The sequence below is a fragment of the Hyla sarda genome, chromosome 6 (genome assembly GCF_029499605.1).
Source record: "Hyla sarda isolate aHylSar1 chromosome 6, aHylSar1.hap1, whole genome shotgun sequence".
Taxonomy (NCBI): Eukaryota; Metazoa; Chordata; class Amphibia; order Anura; family Hylidae; genus Hyla; species Hyla sarda.
This window is the reverse complement of record NC_079194.1, coordinates 271578577-271599319: the sequence shown is the minus strand read 5'-3', so window position 1 is coordinate 271599319 and position 20743 is coordinate 271578577. Positions and strand designations below refer to the sequence as shown.

General features: G+C 39.9%; 2 protein-coding genes across 14 annotated transcripts in view; one reads left to right on the top strand and one right to left on the bottom strand.

Annotated features, from left to right (window-relative positions):
- LOC130277059 (forkhead box protein A4-like) overlaps nucleotides 1-19568 on the bottom strand; it is a 403578-nt gene extending 384010 nt beyond the window's left edge. For 5 of the 12 annotated variants that reach the window (XR_008845358.1, XR_008845361.1, XM_056527317.1 and 2 more), the window contains exon 1: nucleotides 18980-19021. Coding sequence is in view for 2 of the 12 variants with exons in the window: in XM_056527308.1 (XP_056383283.1) it covers nucleotides 18980-19102 (123 nt within the window). In the remaining 10 variants the exon portion in view is untranslated. Of the gene's footprint in view, nucleotides 1-14235; nucleotides 14266-18979; nucleotides 19123-19487 lie in introns of those variants that run through there. The other 7 variants (XM_056527308.1, XM_056527309.1, XR_008845359.1 and 4 more) reach the window with 5 other exon arrangements.
- Nucleotides 19569-19641: 73 nt separating this feature from the next.
- SLC29A2 (solute carrier family 29 member 2) overlaps nucleotides 19642-20743 on the top strand; it is an 81457-nt gene continuing 80355 nt past the window's right edge. Inside the window, exon 1 of one of the 2 annotated variants that reach the window (XM_056527321.1) lies at nucleotides 19642-19793. The gene's annotated coding sequence lies outside the window, so the exon portion shown is untranslated. Of the gene's footprint in view, nucleotides 19794-19872; nucleotides 20008-20743 lie in introns of those variants that run through there. The other variant, XM_056527322.1, reaches the window with a different exon arrangement.

Genomic DNA, 20743 nt, shown 5'->3' with positions numbered 1-20743 from the left:
ATCCACTACCTGCCAGCCGGCATCGTGACAGAAATATTAGATTCCTTTGAATATATGTCTCAGGAAAGTGGCGAACTAGTAGATGACCCTGAAAATCATGAGGACGACCCTTCGGAGGAAATAGACCCTTCCTCTTTTGATCCCTCCCTTATTCTTCATCCCAGGTCGGGAGAATGGTTACCAAAACCCCTTGTTGCAAAATTTTTATCCCAGAGGATTAATAAATCTATGGACAGAGGAACACGTAATAAACTGAAGGCAGAGTGTCCTCGTCCTACCCTTCCCCATAGTTCTTCAGTTACCCCTGAACTGGACCCAGTTCTTACAAAATTTTTGACAAAATCGGGAAAAAATCCCAAGAAGGGCATAGACGAGTTTTCGAGCATGCCAGGACAAACTCCTTGATATTCTAGGCCCCTTGTCCAAAATTTTGGACATGGTTGAGGAATCTTCCTCCTCCACTAAAGCAGTTGACACTGAGATTTTAAGAGGGTGGGCACAACGCATTGCGTGCTTTTTGGGCAACGCAAATACTGCCCTTACCACTGAACGCAAACGTTCAGTTCTTATGCGTATTGACCCCCAGTTGACAAACTTAGCATCTAACAAACCATCAAAACTCACTGATGGGATGCTTTTTGGGGAAGATTTTATCCACCAAATGGGAAAATATGTGGGATTATTTTCATCAATCACCAAATCACAGGCTTCCCTAAAGAAAGTTTTTTCAAATAGAGTTTTTAAAAGGGCCGGAAAAGGTAGGAGCTGCTTTTCCGGCCGCTACCTACCCTCTAGACAACAATCAAGAGGCTCCCTCCCAACATATCAACAATACCAACCTTATACTCCACCGCAGAATCCATTCTTCCCCTACCATGCTAGACCCTGGCATCCCAGAGGACAACGTGGAGTTCAACGCGCTAAACAAACTACAGGTAAGTTCTCAATTTTCTCCTGCCAATCTTCCATTAGGCGGAAGACTAATAAATTTTTTAACACAATAGAGTATGATTACATCAGACTCTTGGATTCTAAATACCGTTTCAGGCTTCCTTATAGAGTTTGTTTCCCCTCCCATTCAGTTCACTCTACCTCACCCTATCCGTTTTTCTACAACAGAACAAGAATTGATCAATCTAGAGGTGGAAGATCTTATATTAAAGAAAGCAATCATTCCTGTACCTCTCAATTCTCAAGGTTTTCTCAGCAACCTTTTCCTTGTACAGAAAAAAGACGGAGGTCACAGACCCGTAATAAATCTAAGACTACTCAACAATTTAGTTGTGTACCGACACTTCAAGATGGAAGGTATCCATCTACTGAGAGACATATTACTAAAAGACGACTGGTTAGTCAAGATAGATTTAAAGGATGCATATCTGACAATCCCAGTTCATCCATCTTCACAAATCTTTCTTCAATTTCTATGGAACAACCAAAAATGGCAGTTCACCTGCCTTCTATTCGGCCTATCATCGGCCCCTTGGTGCTTCACGAAACTTCTGAAACCAATTGTCTCTTTACTCAGAAGTCGAGGTGTAAGACTAATTATTTATCTAGACGACATTCTTCTAATGGCTCAATTCAAATCTCTTCTACTAATTCACAGAGATTGGACTCTCTCTCTTCTATCCAATCTGGGTTTTCTAATCAACTTCAAAAAATCCATTCTTCAACCATCTCAAGAGATGGAATTTTTGGGATTTCTAATCAATACCCAATCTACTACTCTGAGTCTTCCTCCGAAGAAACTCAAAGTTATAAGGAAGGAAATTCGCCAAATCCTTCGCAAAGATCTTACTTCTCTCCGAACTATATCTCGTATTGTAGGTCTCCTCTCAGCATCCATTCAAGCTGTATTTCCAGCTCCTCTTCATTATCGAGCCCTTCAACGTCTAAAGATCAGACATTTAAGAGAAGGCCTGGGTTACTCAGACGAAGTTCGTCTTTCTTCAGACGCCAAAGAAGAACTTCTTTGGTGGCTCTCCCATATTCAAATTTGGAACGGAAAAACCATTTTCCATCCGAATCCAGATATCATCATAGAATCGGACGCAAGTCTCTCGGGATGGGGGGCCCGTTGTGGTTCCCTATCTACTGGAGGGAAATGGTCTCCTTCCGAATCCCAGCTTCATATCAATTGCCTAGAGCTTTTAGCTGGGTCCTTCGCTCTAAAGAGTTTTGTGAAGAATTCCTCACATTGTTGTGTTTTGCTTCGCATGGACAATATATCCGCAGTCCAATATATAAATCATCTGGGTGGAACACATTCCAAAGCCCTTGCAGACATTGCCAAAGATTTTTGGCATTTTTGTCTAGACAGACACATTACACTCAAAGCGGAATACCTTCCCGGCATCTCCAATTCAATCGCGGACTGGAATTCTCGCTTCCTAACAGATTTCAGCGATTGGAGGCTCCTTTCACCCATTTTTCAAACAATCAATCAATTATGGGGCCCTCTTCATCTAGACATGTTCGCTTCTCGACTGAACTGTCAGATTCCTCAATTTTTCAGTTGGAGACCAGACCCAGATGCTTTAGGCATAGATGCCTTCCTCCAACATTGGCCTCAGGAAACACTTTATGCATTTCCACCTTTCAATCTAATCCCTCGGGTTCTTCTTCAAACTTCGATTCGGAAATCTACCATGGTTTTAATTGTTCCTTGGTGGTAGACTCAATCGTGGTTTCCCCAACTACTTCAACTTCTCATGGATTATCCTCGTGTACTTCCATCTGTTCCAGATCTCCTCCAAGATCCTCTTGGCAATTATCATCCATTAATACTATCGAACCAACTAACCCTGTTGGCTTGTCTAATATCAGGTATCCCAGAACATCATCTCCACTTTCTCTCACAACTAGAGAACTTCTCTCCGACGCTTGGGCTCCAGGTACCAGATCTGCTTACAGATCAAAAACTAAAAATAAGGTGCAGCTCACAACAGAAGGACCGAGGCAGTTAAAGCTAAAGCCGGACCCCACCGGCAACAATAATGTGAATTAATAAAAACCTATAGCTTATGCCTCTAGGACCTCACCAATGGTGCATAATGGTGTGGACAAAGATAGATGTAACAGCGTTTATTCAAAAATTGCTTTTAATTCAGATATAAAATGTAATATATATATAAATAAAATGGTAGCAAAATATCAAAATAGTAGCAAAATATCACATTACACTGGCATTGGTCTAATGAAGATCTCACTGGGCCCTAGTGAGGTATCAAAAAATGTGTGAATTGGTACTTAAAGGAGTCCATAAATCTGCAGATAAAAAAGTATAAAAATAAAAAATAAAAATACCAATATAAAAATAAGTCCGTAAGAAACGTATGGATATTGTAACATAAAGTCAATGAAGAAATTAATGAATGAATGAATGATACGGAGTACCTCTCACCACTGCTTCTGGCTTGGTCTGTTGTAGTGGATGGATCGCAGCCTCATAATCTTCATGTGCCCCAATGAGTGGAAGGGGGGCACAGATTGATCTCCCTTAGCAGCCCCGTTGGCAAGGAGGCGCAGATGTTGCGTATCGTGGGCTCTGATGGCAGGGGAGCAAGCAGCAGTTGCAGCGCTCGGGACCTCGTTCGCTTACCGGCTTAGCACAGACGGCACTAGTCTGGCACTCCGGCAGGAGTGTCAGTCAGCTCGGGTGCGGCAACGGGTCTGCTGGTGATGGTAATCCGGGAGCAATGGAAGGTCTGGGATTGGCGTCCCACGTGGAGGCAGAAGATGAGGCTATGAGATGCAATGGATGGTAAGGTTACAGCCAGGCAGGGCGGAGTAGAACAGGTTTAACTCCTCTGTAGCCGAGGTATTTGCAGATGGACGCTGATGATAACTGTGCGAATAGTGCCAGATTTCTAAACGCGTTTCGGGGTACTGGGAAACAAAGACCTCCGACCCCTTCCTCAGTAGTAATGTGTATATGATACAATTTAATGATGACGCTGTTTTTATAGTGAATTCACACCTGATAGTGGTTAATAGCATTCAAAAACAATACACGGTCATGGAATAATAGTGGATTGACTCTTAAGACTAGTAAGAAATGGAGTGGAGCAGCTCTTAAACAATAACTCATGAAAAACCGGATGGTGAGATAGGACGTTATTCACACCCTATTAGTTCTGATAGTAAAATCGGTCATGTTACTTGTAGTTAGACAATGTGAATTAATACAAATTTACTATAACTAATACATATAGCAATAAAAGAGTGTTATATTGAATCAACCTATATACAGAAAAAAAATAAAATAAAATAAATAAAAATAAAAATGAAAATGTCATAAGGATGTTAGAAATAATATATGAAAAATAAGTATAGAGATGGTAGATGTGGAAAAGGAAAATATGTAAATTGAGAAATATGAAAATAAGGATAGAAAAAATGAATGAAGTAAAAATAAAATGAAAATAAAAATAGGTATAATTGATGAAAATTAAAATGAAGATAAAATTAAATAAAATTAAGATCAAAAATGAATGAGAGATAAAAAGAATAAAAATAAAAATAAATGGATAAAGAACAACGGAAACAAAAACAAAAACAGAAAAATAAAACGATAAAGAATAATAATAATGGAAAATAAAATGAAATATACAGTAGATGATAAATGATAATAAGAAGGATGAAGATAAAAAATAAAAAATTAAAATATGAAATGGCCTGGGGTCACGTAATTAAAAATGATAATGAACAAAGTTAATAAAAATAAAAAATAAAAAAAGATGATAAGAACAAATAAAAGAGATTAACAGTGAACACGGAATATCTGAAACCTGGAAGATGGTTGGTGAGAGGTTCCCATCAAACCACGAACCGCCGACAAGAGTAAAACATGGCGGCGGGTGGTGGTCGGAGGGGAACCACCTCATAAAAAAACAAACAATTCAAAGCTGGAGTTCAAACCTCTGGGTTCCATTGATCCAAATTCGTAGATCATTTTGCTCTCGGCCCTGGACATTTGGACCATGTAGCTACCACCCCTCCAATCTGGTTTAATAGTTCGGAGTCCTACAAATTTTAATTTTGATGGATCTCTGTTATGAGTGATTGAAAAATGTGTTGATAGTGGATGTTTTAAATCCCCTTTTTTGATATTATTGATATGTTCTGCTATTCTTAGTTTCAATGTACTTTTTGTTCTCCCCACATACTGTTTTTTACAGTCACATTCCAAAATATATATGACTCCTTTTGTATTGCAAGTAATGCACTTATCTATTTTCCATATGAAATTATTGGTTCGGGATTTTACTTCTACAGTTTTTTTGAAATCTACAGTGGTGTTGCAACTGTTGCATATTCCACAACGAAAAAAACCTTTAGTGGAAAGCCAAGTTTTGTTATCTTTGTTATTCGTTGGTGGTTTGATGGAGGGAGCAACGGTTATACCCAGGTTCGGCGCCTTAGTGTATATGATAGGGGGGTGGTGTGGTAATAATTCTCCTATGATTTTATCCTGTCTTATTATTTCCCAATGTTTGTTGATCACTTTTTCAACTTTTTTATGTGAACTATTGAATGGCAGAATGATTCTAAATTCAGGTATTTCTTTTTGATTGGTTTTATCCAAAGTGAAAAAATAAGTTCTATCTAGTACTCTTACTTTGTCCAAAGATTGCTTTAGAATCTCATCTGGATAACCTTTATCTAAAAATTGTTTAGTGAGGGTCTCGGCTTCTACCAAAAAAGTGTCATTATTAGTACAATTGCGTTTTAAACGACGATATTGGCCAGTTGGCACATTCAATAGCCAGCGTGGCAAATGACAACTATTATAGGTGATAAAGCTATTCTTAGCTGTGGGTTTAGTGAATGTGTTGCAGATTAATCTATCCTTGGATACCTTAATCTGTAAATCCAAAAAATCAATGTGGCTAGTGCTGATGGTAGAAGTGAAATTGAGATAGTGCTCATTAACATTTAACTGGTGAATGAAGTGTTCTAATTCTAATAAAGTGCCACCCCAAATCAAAAAAATATCATCTATATATCGTCGCCAGAGCACCAGACTCGCGCCAAGTATCTTCCTCCCAAGATGCCATGAATAAATTGGCATAACTTGGCGCGAATCTGGTGCCCATGGCAGTACCAGTTCGCTGTAAATAAAAATCACCTTCAAAGAAAAAATAGTTGTGAGTGAGAATAAAATGGATTGCCTGTGTTATAAAGTCTACCTGATCTGTTTTGATGTCACCTTCCTCCAGGAATTTTCTAATCGCTTTCAGACCCAAATTGTGACGTATTATGGTATAAAGGGAAGATACATCAAGTGTGGCCATGATGTAGTGATCCTCCCATTTTAGAGACTCCACCATGGCCACCACCTGAGTAGTATCTCTTAAATAAGATCTTGTTTTCTGTACAAATGGTTGTAGAAATTTATCCACGTATTGGGATAGGTTAGATGTTAAAGAACCTATTCCTGATATAATGGGTTTTCCTGGGGGTGTTTTGATGTCTTTATGGGTTTTAGGTAGACAATAAAACACAGGCAATCTACCCGGGGTGCTTAAAATAAATTTGTATTCATTCGTGGTGATAATACCCTTCTCCTGTGCATTGTGACAAAAATCATGCAATTGTTTAGTGAAATTTTCAGTAGGATCTTTGGACAATTTTTGGTATGTGTCGTGATCATGGAGTTGTCTCCAACATTTCTTCATTCCTTTTTATAATCTACAGTGTTTAACAAGACCACACCACCCCCCTTGTCAGCTGGACGTATAGTCAAGTCTTTATTGGATTGAAGTTCTTTAATGGCTTTTCTTTCTTGTGGAGTTATATTGCCCCTACTGTATTTAGGTGGATTAATTTTACGTAAATCCTGCTCTACTAGTTTTTTGAAGGTAGTGATTTCCGGACCCATTTCGGTTTTAGGAAAAAAACAGGATTTTGGTTTGCAATCTGTTTGTATATATGTTGTTTGAAATGTTTGTTTTTCTACAGGATGTTTTTGAAAGTATTTTTTTAAACACAGATTGCATACAAACTTTTCGATTCCAACATATGCATCAAATTTTTTAAGAGGATAAGTTGGAGCAAATTTCAGACCTTTTTCTAAAAGTGTTTTTTGTGATGACGTAAGATTATGAGTACTGATATTTATAATGGATGTTTCTGTTATAGCTGTTATAGTTTGCCTATTTTTGTTGGTGGTTGTGATAGAATTTCGATGTCTGGTTCTTCTACGTGTGTTCTTTTTCTTGGTGGCGTGGGATTGTGATTTGGAAATTGATGAACTTCTGCCTGGATGGTCTGTATTTTGGGTTTTGGAATATTTACTGGATCTTGGATGACGTGTGTGTTCTGTTGTGGAATAAAGTTGTTGGACAGATATGGTCTCTGGTTGTTGTGATATGTTGGATTGTGACGTCTGTATTGGGGTTGTGGATGATAATATGGTTTGTGATAAGGTTTGTTGTATGGTCTGTGTGGGGAGTATCGTGGTTGCCATGGGTGATAATTTGGTCGTATAGGTGTTCTCTTTATAGTATCTTGACCTAAAAAATTCTCAGAAAGGGGTGTGTATTTGTTTTGTGTGGGAATTGTATATGTTGCTGTTTGATCACCAACCTGGTTTAAACCATTCGGTTGTTGCCATAATGATTTTTTTGTTTTTCTATTAATAATCTCTAGTTCTAATTTATCTAACTTTTTACATAAAAATTCCTGCTGTTTCAGATATTCCGTGTTTTGGGAAAATTGTTCCAATTCTACTCTGAGTAAATTAATATCTTGATCACATTCTAATAGGAGCTGCTCCCTCCTTTCAATGACCATTTTAACCAAACTCCTGGAGTGGTTTCTGAGGGCGTCATTCAATTTTTTATTAAAATCTGGATTTTCCAAATCGCCTGCTGGAGTCTTGGATAGGATCAAGCCCCTAGGAATAATATCATTATCCAAAAGGTGGGACAAACTTTTTATCTCCCACTGATTTTTCAATCTTCTACTCATAGATAGCTCTAATTTTTTAAATTTCTGTATTAATGACACATTCAGAAAATCTCCCCCAGGAGTCTGTTGAGAAATGTTACCATTATCAAATTTGTAATCTTCTATTGATTTTTTTCTTGTTTTCTAAGTATTGCCACACATTCATTATGGTGTTGGAGCACGTTCACACTAGGGGTGAAAATTAAAAACTAAAAATAAGGTGCAGCTCACAACAGAAGGACCGAGGCAGTTAAAGCTAAAGCCGGACCCCACCGGCAACAATAATGTGAATTAATAAAAACCTATAGCTTATGCCTCTAGGACCTCACCAATGGTGCATAATGGTGTGGACAAAGATAGATGTAACAGCGTTTATTCAAAAATTGCTTTTAATTCAGATATAAAATGTAATATATATATAAATAAAATGGTAGCAAAATATCAAAATAGTAGCAAAATATCACATTACACTGGCATTGGTCTAATGAAGATCTCACTGGGCCCTAGTGAGGTATCAAAAAATGTGTGAATTGGTACTTAAAGGAGTCCATAAATCTGCAGATAAAGTATAAAAATAAAAAATAAAAATACCAATATAAAAATAAGTCCGTAAGAAACGTATGGATATTGTAACATAAAATCAATGAAGAAATTAATAAAAAAGTTGATGAATGAATGAATGATACGGAGTATCTCTCACCACTGCTTCTGGCTTGGTCTGTTGTAGTGGATGGATCGCAGCCTCATAATCTTCATGTGCCCCAATGAGTGGAAGGGGGGCACAGATTGATCTCCCTTAGCAGCCCCGTTGGCAAGGAGGTGCAGATGTTGCGTATCGTGGGCTCCGATGGCAGGGGAGCAAGCGGCAGTTGCAGCGCTCGGGACCTCGTTCGCTTACCGGCTTAGCACAGACGGCACTAGTCTGGCACTCCGGCAGGAGTGTCAGTCAGCTCGGGTGTGGCAACGGGTCTGCTGGTGATGGTAATCCGGGAGCAATGGAAGGTCTGGGATTGGTTTCAGATATTCCGTGTTCACTGTTAATCTCTTTTATTTGTTCTTATCTTTTTTTATTAACTTTGTTCATTATCATTTTTAGTTACGTGACCCCCGGCCCTTTCATATTTTTATTTTTTATCTTCATCCTTCTTATTATCATTTATCATCTACTGTATATTTCATTTTATTTTCCATTATTATTATTCTTTATCGTTTTATTTTTCTGTTTTTGTTTCCGTTGTTCTTTATCCATTTATTTTTATTTTTATTCTTTTTATCTCTCATTCATTTTTGATCTTAATTTTATTTAATTTTATCTTCATTTTAATTTTCATCAATTATACCTATTTTTATTTTCATTTTATTTTTACTTCATTCATTTTTTCTATCCTTATTTTCATATTTCTCAATTTACATATTTTCCTTTTCCACATCTACCATCTCTATACTTATTTTTCATATATTATTTCTAACATCCTTATGACATTTTCATTTTTATTTTATTTTATTTTTTTATGTATATAAGTTGATTCAATAAAACACTCTTTTATTGCTATATGTATTAGTTATAGTAAATTTGTATTAATTCACATTGTCTAACTACAAGTAACATGACCGATTTTACTATCAGAACTAATAGGGTGTGAATAACGTCCTATCTCACCATCCGGTTTTTCATGAGTTATTGTTTAAGAGCTGCTCCACTCCATTTCTTACTAGTCTTAAGAGTCAATCCACTATTATTCCATGACCGTGTATTGTTTTTGAATGCTATTAACCACTATTAGGTGTGAATTCACTATAAAAACAGCGTCATCATTAAATTGTATCATATACACATTTCTACTGAGGAAGGGGTCGGAGGTCTTTGTTTCCCAGTACCCCGAAACGCGTTTAGAAATCTGGCACTATTCACACAGTTATCATCAGCGTCCATCTGCAAATACCTCGGCTACAGAGGAGTTAAACCTGTTCTACTCCGCCCTGCCTGGCTGTAACCTTACCATCCATTGCATCTCATAGCCTCATCTTCTGCCTCCACGTGGGACGCCAATCCCAGACCTTCCATTGCTCCCGGATTACCATCACCAGCAGACCCGTTGCCACACCCGAGCTGACTGACACTCCTGCCGGAGTGCCAGACTAGTGCCATCTGTGCTAAGCCGGTAAGCGAACGAGGTCCCGAGCGCTGCAACTGCCGCTTGCTCCCCTGCCATCGGAGCCCACGATACGCAACATCTGCACCTCCTTGCCAACGGGGCTGCTAAGGGAGATCAATCTGTGCCCCCCTTCCACTCATTGGGGCACATGAAGATTATGAGGTTGCGATCCATCCACTACAACAGACCAAGCCAGAAGCAGTGGTGAGAGATACTCCGTATCATTCATTCATTCATTAATTTCTTCATTGACTTTATGTTAAAATATCCATACGTTTCTTACGGACTTATTTTTATATTGGTATTTTTATTTTTTATTTTTATACTTTTTTATCTGCAGATTTATGGACTCCTTTAAGTACCAATTCACACATTTTTTTGATACCTCACTAGGGCCCAGTGAGATCTTCATTAGACCAATGCCAGTGTAATGTGATATTTTGCTACTATTTTGATATTTTGCTACCATTTTATTTATATATATATATATATATATATATATATATTACATTTTATATCTGAATTAAAAGCAATTTTTGAATAAACGCTGTTACATCTATCTTTGTCCACACCATTATGCACCATTGGTGAGGTCCTAGAGGCATAAGCTATAGGTTTTTATTAATTCTGCTTACAGATCAGCCAGGAAAATTTGGCTTCATTGGTGCTCTCAACGGGACTTGGATCCCTTACAAACCTCTCTTAATAACATCTTAAATTTTCTTTCAGATTCCTTTGATGCTGGTAGAGCTTATAGAACTATCAATCTTTACCGCTCCGCCATTTCGGCTAGACATTCCCTTATCGATTCTGTCCCTATTGGCCGCCATCCTCTTGTATGCAAACTCTTAAAAGGCATACGCTTTAGATGTCCTCCTTTACCCAAATACAGTTCTACTTGGGATGTGAACATTCTTTTGAATCTCTTTCTTTCATGGGAGGATAATGATTCTTTATCTCTAACACTTCTTTCCTTTAAACTTACGATTCTATTATGTCTCATTTCAATCAAACGCATATCTGATGTCAGAGCCCTTGACATTTCTAGAAGACAATACTCTCCGGAAGGAGTTTTATTCACTGTCTATCGCCGTACAAAAACTAATTTACATTCAGTATTCTACCCTTCTTTTCCACATCAACAAAAATTATGTGTAGTTCGCTGTTTACGATCCTATGAATTCAGGACTGAACCCTTACGTTCTCCTTCTTCCTCCCAATTACTCATTTCTTTCTGTAAACCCCATAAACCGGTTTCTTCCAATACCCTTGCTCGTTGGGTAAAATCGATTATGACTATGGCCGATATCGATACCTCCATGTATGGTGCTCACTCTACTAGAAGTGCAGTTTCTACAAAATTATTTCAATCAGGCGCTTCACTGTCTGATATTATTAAGGCTGCAAATTGGTCTCTGATTCAACATTCAAAATGTTTTATTTTAGACCAGATTCACATGTTTCTATGGTTCTTTTGTAATCTGTATTGTTTAATAAGCCTATTTCCTCTAGCTTTAAACTAGCATAATAGGAGCGTTTTGTATTTACATAAAATTGAAGATTTTCCTATCCTTGGTGAAGGAAAATATAGATTTTATTAAAGACAAAACGCGAGTATTATCCCCCCCCCTATGAACCCATCCCTTTGATTTTTATTATTATTTTGTCTTCACAGCTACTTAAGAAGACTTGCTTCAGAATAAAAATTGTTCTTCGTTGGAATTTCGCTTATTATTAATTCAATTTCTTCAACTATGGAAGATGACCTTCTTCTAGATTCCTACATCTTCTACGAGTACCAAGTTTCTACTACTATCTTCTAGTTCCAGTTTTACTTCCAAGATTACACATCCGTATTTGGACTGTTTTACCTTCGCTCAAAAGAAGAAGGAAGATATTATATTAACTGTCACTCATATATCTGATACCGTTACATGATTGGTTGATATTATGGTAGCATGTTAGGCTACACCATACCTATGTTTTAAAGTTTTTTCTTGTGTAATATTCATTAATATTTCTTTTGCTGCTGATCAGTAAAATGAAGTTAAAAAGCATAATACTCACGTTTTGTCTTTAATAAAATCTATATTTTCCTTCACCAAGGATAGGAAAATCTTCAATTTCAAGGGGTTAAACACCATTGGGCCACTGAATTAAGGATGGGAATATAAAGAGTAAGGGCCCCTCCATAATACCCAACCATATCCAGCCTGGCCCAAATTGTGGATTGGCATTATAACAGGTGAAACCTTGCCAACTATATACATTTTCTACATTTTGAATAAGTAACTGGTGATTTTAAGGGGTTAACCCCTTAAGGACCAAGCATTTTTCTGTTTTTACACTTTCGTTTCTTCCTCCTTACCTTTTAAAAATCATAACCCTTTCAATTTTGCACCTAAAAATCCATATGAGGGCTTATTTTTTGCGCCACCAATTCTACTTTTTTAATGACATCAGTCATTTTACACAAACATTTATGCCGAAACAGAAAAAAAAATCATTGTGCGACAAATTGAAGAAAAAACATCATTTTGTACATTTTGGGGGCTTCTGTTTCTAGGCAGTACATTTTTCGGTAAAAATGACACTTTATCTTTATTCTGTAGGTCCATACGATTAAAATGATACCCTACTTATATAGGTTTGATTTTGTCGTACTTCTGGAAAAAATCATAACTACATGCAGGAAAATTTATACATTTAAAATTGTCCTTTTCTGACCCCTATAACTTTTTTATTTTTCCACGTACAGGGTAGTTTGAGGGCTCGGTACCATTTTTATTTTGATCGAACTTCTGGATCGCTTTTTATTCCTTTTTTTATGGTATGAAAAGTGACCAAAAATACGCTATTTTGGACTTTTTGGAATTTTTTTGCGTGTACGCCATTGACCGTGCGGTTTAATTAATGATATATTTTTATAGTTCAGACATTTACGCATGCGGCGATACCACATATGTTCATTTTTATTATGGTTACATATTTTTAATATGGAATTTGGAAAAAGGGGGGTGATTTAAACTTTTAATAAGGAAGGGGTTAATGTGTGTGTATTTAAACTTTTGTTAAACTTTTTTTTTTTACACTTTTAGTCCCTTAGGGGACTTTTAGGAGGAATCATTAGATTCCTCATACAGATCATTGTGGTTTCATAAAACCATAATGATCTGCGTGCTCTGCGCTCAATTGATAAAGCCTGTCAACTTTGACAGCGGCGATCTAAAGGGTTAATAGCCGGCCGCGGCGATCGCCGCATGTCGGCTATTAATGCCGGCCCCCAGCTACAAGAATCAGCTGGGGGCTGGCCGGTATGACGCGGGCTCGAGTCGGGAGCCCGCGTCATACCCCGGTAACGGCCATTGGACGAGTATAGACGTCCATGGTCGTTATCGGGTTAAACGCCATTGACCTGAGGGTTGAAAAATAAAGGGTAAGGACCCCTCCATAATTCCCAACTGTATCCAGCCTGACCCAAACAGTGGATTGGCATTAAAACAGGTGCCAACCTTGCCATTTATATACATTTTTTGCATTTTGAATAAGTAACTGATAATTTCAAGGGGTTAAATGCTGTTGGGCCACTGAACTAAGGGTTGAAAAATAAAGAGTAAGGGCCCCTCCATAATACCCAACTGTATCCAGCATGGCCCAAACAGTGGATTGGCATTAAAACAGGTGCCAACCTTGTCAACTATGTATATTTTCTACATTTTGAATAAGTAACTGGTGATTTCAAGGGGTTAAACGCGGTTCGGCCACTTACCTAAGGGATGAAAAATAAAGAGTAAGGGCCCCTCTATAATACCAAACCATATCCAGCCTGGCGCAAACTGTGGATTGGCATGAAAACAGGTGCCAACCTTGCCAACTATATACATTTTCTATGTTTTGAATAAGTAACTGGTGATTTCAAGGGGTTAAACGCTGTTGGGCCACTGACCTGAGGGTTGAAAAATAAAGGGTAAGGGCCCCTCCATAATACCCAACTGTATCCAGCCTGGCCCAAACAGTGGATTGGCATTAAAACAGGTGCCAACCTTGCCAACTATATAATTTTTTTGTATTTTGAATAAATAACTGATGAATTTAAGGGGTTAAACGCAGTTAGGCCACTGACCTAAGGGATGAAAAATAAAGAGTAAAGGCCCCTCCATAACACCCAACTGTGTCCAGCCTGGCCCAAACTGTGGATTGGCATGAAAACAGGTGCCAACATTCCCAACTATATACATTTTCTGCATTTTGACAAAGTAACTGATGATTTTAAAGGGGTTAAATGCTGTTGGGCCACTTACCTAAGGGATACAAAATAAAGCGTAAGGGCCCCTCTATAATTCCCAACTATATCCAGCCTGGCCCAAACAGTGGATTGGCATGAAAACAGGTGCCAACCTTGCCAACTACATACATTTTCTACATTTTGAATAAGTAACTGGTGATTTCAAGGGGTTAAACGCTGTTAGGCCACTGACTTGAGTGTTTAAAAATAAAGGTTAAGGGCCCCTCCATAATACCCAACTGTATCCAGCCTGGCCCAAACAGTGGAGTGGCATTAAATCAGGTGCCAACCTTGACATATATATACATTTTCTGCATTTTGAATAAGTAACTGGTAATTTCAAGGGGTTAAACGCTGTTGGGCCACTGACCTGAGGGTTGAAAAATAAAGGGTAAGGACCCCTCCATAATACCCAACTGTATCCAGCCTGGCCCAAACAGTGGATTGGGATTAAAACAGGTGCCAACCTTGACAACTATATACATTTTCTGCATTTTGAATAAGTTACTGATGATTTTAAGGGGTTAAACGCCATTGGGTCAGTGAATTAAGGGTTGAAAAATAAAGACCCTGTACCAAACTGTGAATTGGCATGAAAAGAGGTGACAACCTTGGCAGCCGTATGCATTTTTTACATTTTGAATAAGTAACTGAGGAATTTAAGGGGTTAAACGCTGTTGGGCCACTGACCTAAGGGTGGAAATAAAAGGAGTAAGGGCCCCTCCATAATACCCAACTGTATCCAGCCTGGCCCAAACTGTGGATTGGCATGAAAACAGGTGCCAACCTTTCCAACTATATACATTTTCTACATTTTGAATAAGTAACTGGTGATTTTTAAGGGGTTAAACACTGTTGGGCCACTGACCTGAGGGTTGAAAAATAAAGAGTAAGGGCTCCTCCATAATACCAAAACTGTATATAGCCATGCCCAAACTGTGGATTGGCAAATAGGTGCCAACCTTGCCATTTATATACATTTTGAATAAGTAACTGAGGAATTTAAGGGCTTAAATGCCATTGGGCCACTGAATTAAGGGTGCAAATGTAAAGAGTAGGGGCCCCTCCATAATACCCAAGTGTATCCAGCCTGGCCCAAACAGTGGATTGGCATTAAAACAGGGGCCAAGTTTACAAACGATATACATTTTCAGTATTTGAATAAGTAACTGAGGAATGTAAGGGGTTAAACGCTGTTGGACCACTGACTTAAGGATGGAAATTGAAAAAGTAAGAGCCCCTCCATAATACCCAACTGTATCCAGCCTGGCCCACACTGTGGATTGGCATGAAAACAGGTGCCAACCTTGCCAACTATATACATTTTCAGTAATTGAATAAGTAACTGAGGAATTTAAGGGGTTAAACGTAGTTGGGTCACTAATCTAAGGGATGAAAAATAAAGAGTAAGGGCCCCTCCATGATACCTAACTGTATCCAGCCTGGCCTAAACCGTGAATTGGCGTCAAAAGAGGTGCCAACCTTGGCAGCCGTATACATATTTTTACGTTTTGAATAAGTAACTGAGGAATTTAAGGGGTTAAATGCTGTTGGGCCACTGACCTAAGGGTGGAAATAGAAAGGGCCCCTCATAATATACAACTGTATCCAGCCTGGCCCAAACCGTGAATTGGTAGGAAAACTGGTGCCAACCTTGCCAGCCGTATACATTTTCTGCATTTTGAATAAGGAACTGGTGATTTTAAGGGGTTAAATGCCATTTGGCCACTAATCTACAGGTAGGCATCTAAAGCGTAAGGGCCCCTCCATAATACCCAACTGTATCCAGCATGGCCCAAACTGTAGATTGGCAGGAAAACAGTTGCCAACTTTGCCAACTATCTACATTTTCAGTATTTGAATAAGTAACTGAGGAATTTAAGAGGTTAAATGCTGTTGGGCCACTGAGCTAAGGGTGGAAATAGAAAGAGCAAGGACCCTTGCATTTTGAATAAGTAACTGGTGATTTCAAGGGGTTAAACGCTGTTGGGCCACTGACCTGAGGGTTGAAAAATAAAGGGTAAGTGCCCCTCCATAATACCTAACTGTAACCAGCCTGGCCCAAACAGTGGATTGACAAGAAAACTAAGCTCCGGCATAGTAATGGATTCCGTCTATAAGACAGATTCCACTACTAAGCCTGTAAAGGAAAAAAAAAAAAAAAAAACAACACCACAACATAAAACATTTTTTTCCAAATGCCACTCCCTTACAAGCCCTCTTTTAAGTTTTTGTGTGACTTAACAATCCTGTAAAAAGCAAGTTTTTTTTAAGCTAGGTCTGACCTTGCTTACACTTGCAACTTTTTAAAGGGGTTCTGCAACTTTTTTTTTTTTTTTTGCTTAAGTGCGACTTAAATTCCCGACCACAGCAAAGTGAAAACTGAAAATTGCACTGCATTGAAATGAAAAGGCAAACGTGTGACTTTTGGCAAGCAAAAAAGACAAACCTTCAAAATCCCTTGATAAATGGCCCTCATGGAGATCCTGACATGGAGATTATTCTCCTTTCCAAAGGAGCAACCGAGGTCGCTTTTGAGGGTGACAACAAGCGATATTTCGTAACGATATAAAATGGCTTCAGGGGCAATACCACAGCCACGGGCAATACCACAACCGCGGGCAATACCACAGCCGCGGGCAATACCACAGCCACACTCATGGGGGGTGTTGGGGCTATACAGGGCAAGCAGATTTTAAGATGCCCTTCCACACAAAAAAATTATAGCACTTGTTGTTTGGCCACTACCTTTTTGGATATAAGATAGGGGCCATTCTTCTTCTTATTTATTTCACTCACTTGAGTGTCCCAATGGTGTTTAACCCCTTTAAATCACCAGTTACTTATTCAAAATGTAGAAAATGTACATAGTTGGCAAGGTTGGCATCTGTTTTCTTGCAAATCCACAGTTTGGGCCAGGCTGGATATGGTTGGGTATTATAGAGGGGCCCTTACTCTTTATATTTCCACCCTTAAGTCAGTGGCCCAACAATGATTAACCCCTTAAATTCATCAGTTACTTATTCAAATACTGAAACTGCATATAGTTGGCAAGGTTGGCACCTGTTTTCGTGCCAATCCACTGTTTGGGCCAGGCTGGATACAGTTCGTTATTATGGAGGGGCCCTTACTCTTTATTTTTCAACCCTCAGGTCAGTGGCCCAACAGTGTTTAACCCCTTGAAATCACCAGTTACTTATTCAAAATGTAGAAAATGTATATAGTTGGCAAGGTTGGCACCTGTTTTAATGCCAATCCACTGTTTGGGCCAGGCTGGATACAGATGGGTATTATGGAAGGGCCCTTACCCTTTATTTTTCAACCCTCAGGTCAGTGGCCCAACAGCGTTTAACCCCTTGAAATCACCAGTTACTTATTCAAAATGCAAAAAATGTATATAAATGGCAAGGTTGGCACCTGTTTTGATGCCAATCCACGGTTTGGGCCAGGCTGGATACAGTTCGTTATTATGGAGGGGTCCTAACCCGTTATTTGTTAACCCTCGGGTCAGTGGCCCAACAGCGTTTAACCCCTTGAAATCACCAGTTACTTATTCAAAATGTAGAAAATGTATATAGTTGGCAAGGTTGGCACCTGTTTTAATGCCAATCCACAGTTTGGGCCAGGCTGGATACAGTTGGGTATTATGGAGGGGCCCTTACCCTTTATTTTTCAACCCTTAGGTCAGTGGCCCATCAGCGTTTAACCCCTTAAAATCACCAGTTACTTATTCAAAATGTAGAAAATGTATATAGTTGGCAAGGTTTCACCTGTTTTAATGCCAATCCACTGTTTGGGCCAGGCTGGATACAGTTGGATATTATGGAGGGGCCCTTACCCTTTATTTTTAAACCCTTTGGTCAGTGGCCCAACAGCGTTTAACCCCTTGTAATCACCAGTTACTTATTCAAAATGTAGAAAATGTACATAGTTGGCAAGGTTGGCACCTGTTTTAATGCCAATCCACTGTTTGGGCCAGGCTGGATATGGTTGGGTATTATGGAGGGGCCCTTACTCTTTATATTCCCATCCTTAATTCAGTGGCCCAATGGTGTTTAACCCCTTGAAATCACAAGTTTCTTATTCAAATTGTAGAAAATGTATATAGTTGGCAAGGTTGGCACCTGTTTTTAATGCAAATCCACTGTTTGGGCCAGTTGGGTATTATGGAGGGGCCCTTACTCTTTTCTTTATATTTCCATCCTTAATTCAGTGGCCCAATGGCGTTTAACCCCTTGAAATCATCAGTTACTTATTCCATTTTTTACTATTGTTTTTTTCAGGAAAAATACAAACAATCTAGAGTTTTTCTTCTGAATCTGATTGTCCCCAAATAATATTCAACATTTATGTATAAAAAACAGATTTATTGCAGAGAAATAAGAGGAGAAAAGGTTTATTAGTCACAGTCATCTATCTATAAGACAATGCTAGAATAAGAAACCAACTTCAGTGAATAAGAAACCAACTTCAGCCTTGTACAGGAATCATCACTCAGCTTTCCTAGTAAGAAAGCTGAGTGATGATTCCTGTGAGAAATATAATTGCAGCCATATTTCTAAGATGAATAGCTGGAGGTTACCTGTTGGAGTCTCTTCACCAGGTCCCGGCACCACAGATTTACTACTTCTTCACAGCTCCCTCTTTGGCGGGCAAGTAGAACTACGCTGCAGTAATGTAGCTGCGCACAGGCACGTCGGCTCATCACCCAGAATGCCTCACTCCCTTAAAGTGACAGAAATGAATTACTATGGGCAGGCCGCAGGCATCGGTTCCTGGTTCCTACGCCCCTGCCCCTATCATTCGAAAAGGAGATACGTTAAGTTGCACAACAGTTCTCCTATAGGTGAGAGTTTCCCAACCAGAGTGCCTCCAGCTGTTGTAAAACTCCAACTCCAACCATGGTGGGAGATGAAGTTTTCCGGGCATGCTGGGAGTTGAAGTTTTACAACAGCTGGAGGCACCCTGGTTGGGAATCACTGCCTTAGGTTCTCATGTCCTATTTCGGTCAGTATTTTAGCCAAAACCAGAAATGAGTCAAATAAAGTAAAAACACAACAAGGAAAATCACTCATTTATATAATGTTTACGGTTTATTCCTGACGAAAGAAAACCCTGTGTGAAGATGACCAAACTGCAGACTCAGCAGATTCGTCACGTCTCTCCTCAGCAGCGGCGCTATACAGAGCCATTGCTCACGGCCGTGCGGTACCGTGCAGTCAGTGACAGGCGGAACACGTGTCTAGGTGAGAAGATGCGTTTTCTTGTGAGGGGACCTCGAAACCGCGGGAATCGTATTGCCGCCTTTTCTTCTATAGAAAACTCCCGCTAAAATCGTCAGCACGTACAGAGAGCGGATCACCCGGAGAGCTCGCCTGTCACCCCCAAGCCGTGAGGTGAGTATAACGGGACATAGCCGGAGATTGGCGTTTCTCGGTGATCCGTCCTATGTATGTTGAATGTGTGGGCGCACAGCGGGCTGTTATTGGGCGCCAGAGTGACAGCATGTTATTGAGTCATCCATAGCTGGTAATCCCGGACAGCACGTGTTGTGTGTGGCTGCACATGTTCCGGGGCTGGAGCGGCGGTGCTGTGTACTGGAGTGTGCAGGTCAGTCTTGGTCTCCTCTGCTGGTCAGTCTTTAGGTGGTCCTCCTCCTCCTCTGCTGGTCAGTGTTGTGGTGGTCCTCCTCCTCCTCTGCTGGTCAGTCTTGTGGTGGTCCTCCTCCTCCTCTGCTGGTGGTCCTCCTCCTCCTCTGCTGGTCAGTCTTGTGGTGGTCCTCCTCCTCCTCTGCTGGTGGTCCTCCTCCTCCTCTGCTGGTCAGTCTTGTGGTGGTCCTCCTCTGCAGGTCAGTCTTTAGGTGCTCCTCCTCCTCTGCAGGTCAGTCTTTAGGTGGTCCTCCTCCTCCTCTGCTGGTCAGTCTTGTGGTGGTCCTCCTCCTCCTCTGCTGTGGTCCTCCTCCTCCTCTGCAGGTCAGTCTTTAGGTGGTCCTCCTCTGCAGGTCAGTCTTTAGGTGGTCCTCCTCCTCCTCTGCAGGTCAGTCTTGTGGTGGTCCTCCTCCTCCTCTGCTGGTCAGTCGTGTGGTGGTCCTCCTCTTCCTCTGCTGGTCAGTCGTGTGGTGGTCCTCCTCTTCCTTTGCTGGTCAGTCTTTAGGTGGTCCTCCTCTGCTGGTCAGTCTTTAGGTGGTCCTCCTCCTCTGCTGGTCAGTCTTTAGGTGGTCCTCCTCCTCTGCTGGTCAGTCTTTAGGTGGTCCTCCTCCTCTGCTGGTCAGTCTTTAGGTGGTCCTCCTCCTCTGCTGGTCAGTCTTTAGGTGGTCCTCCTCCTCTGCTGGTCAGTCTTTAGGTGG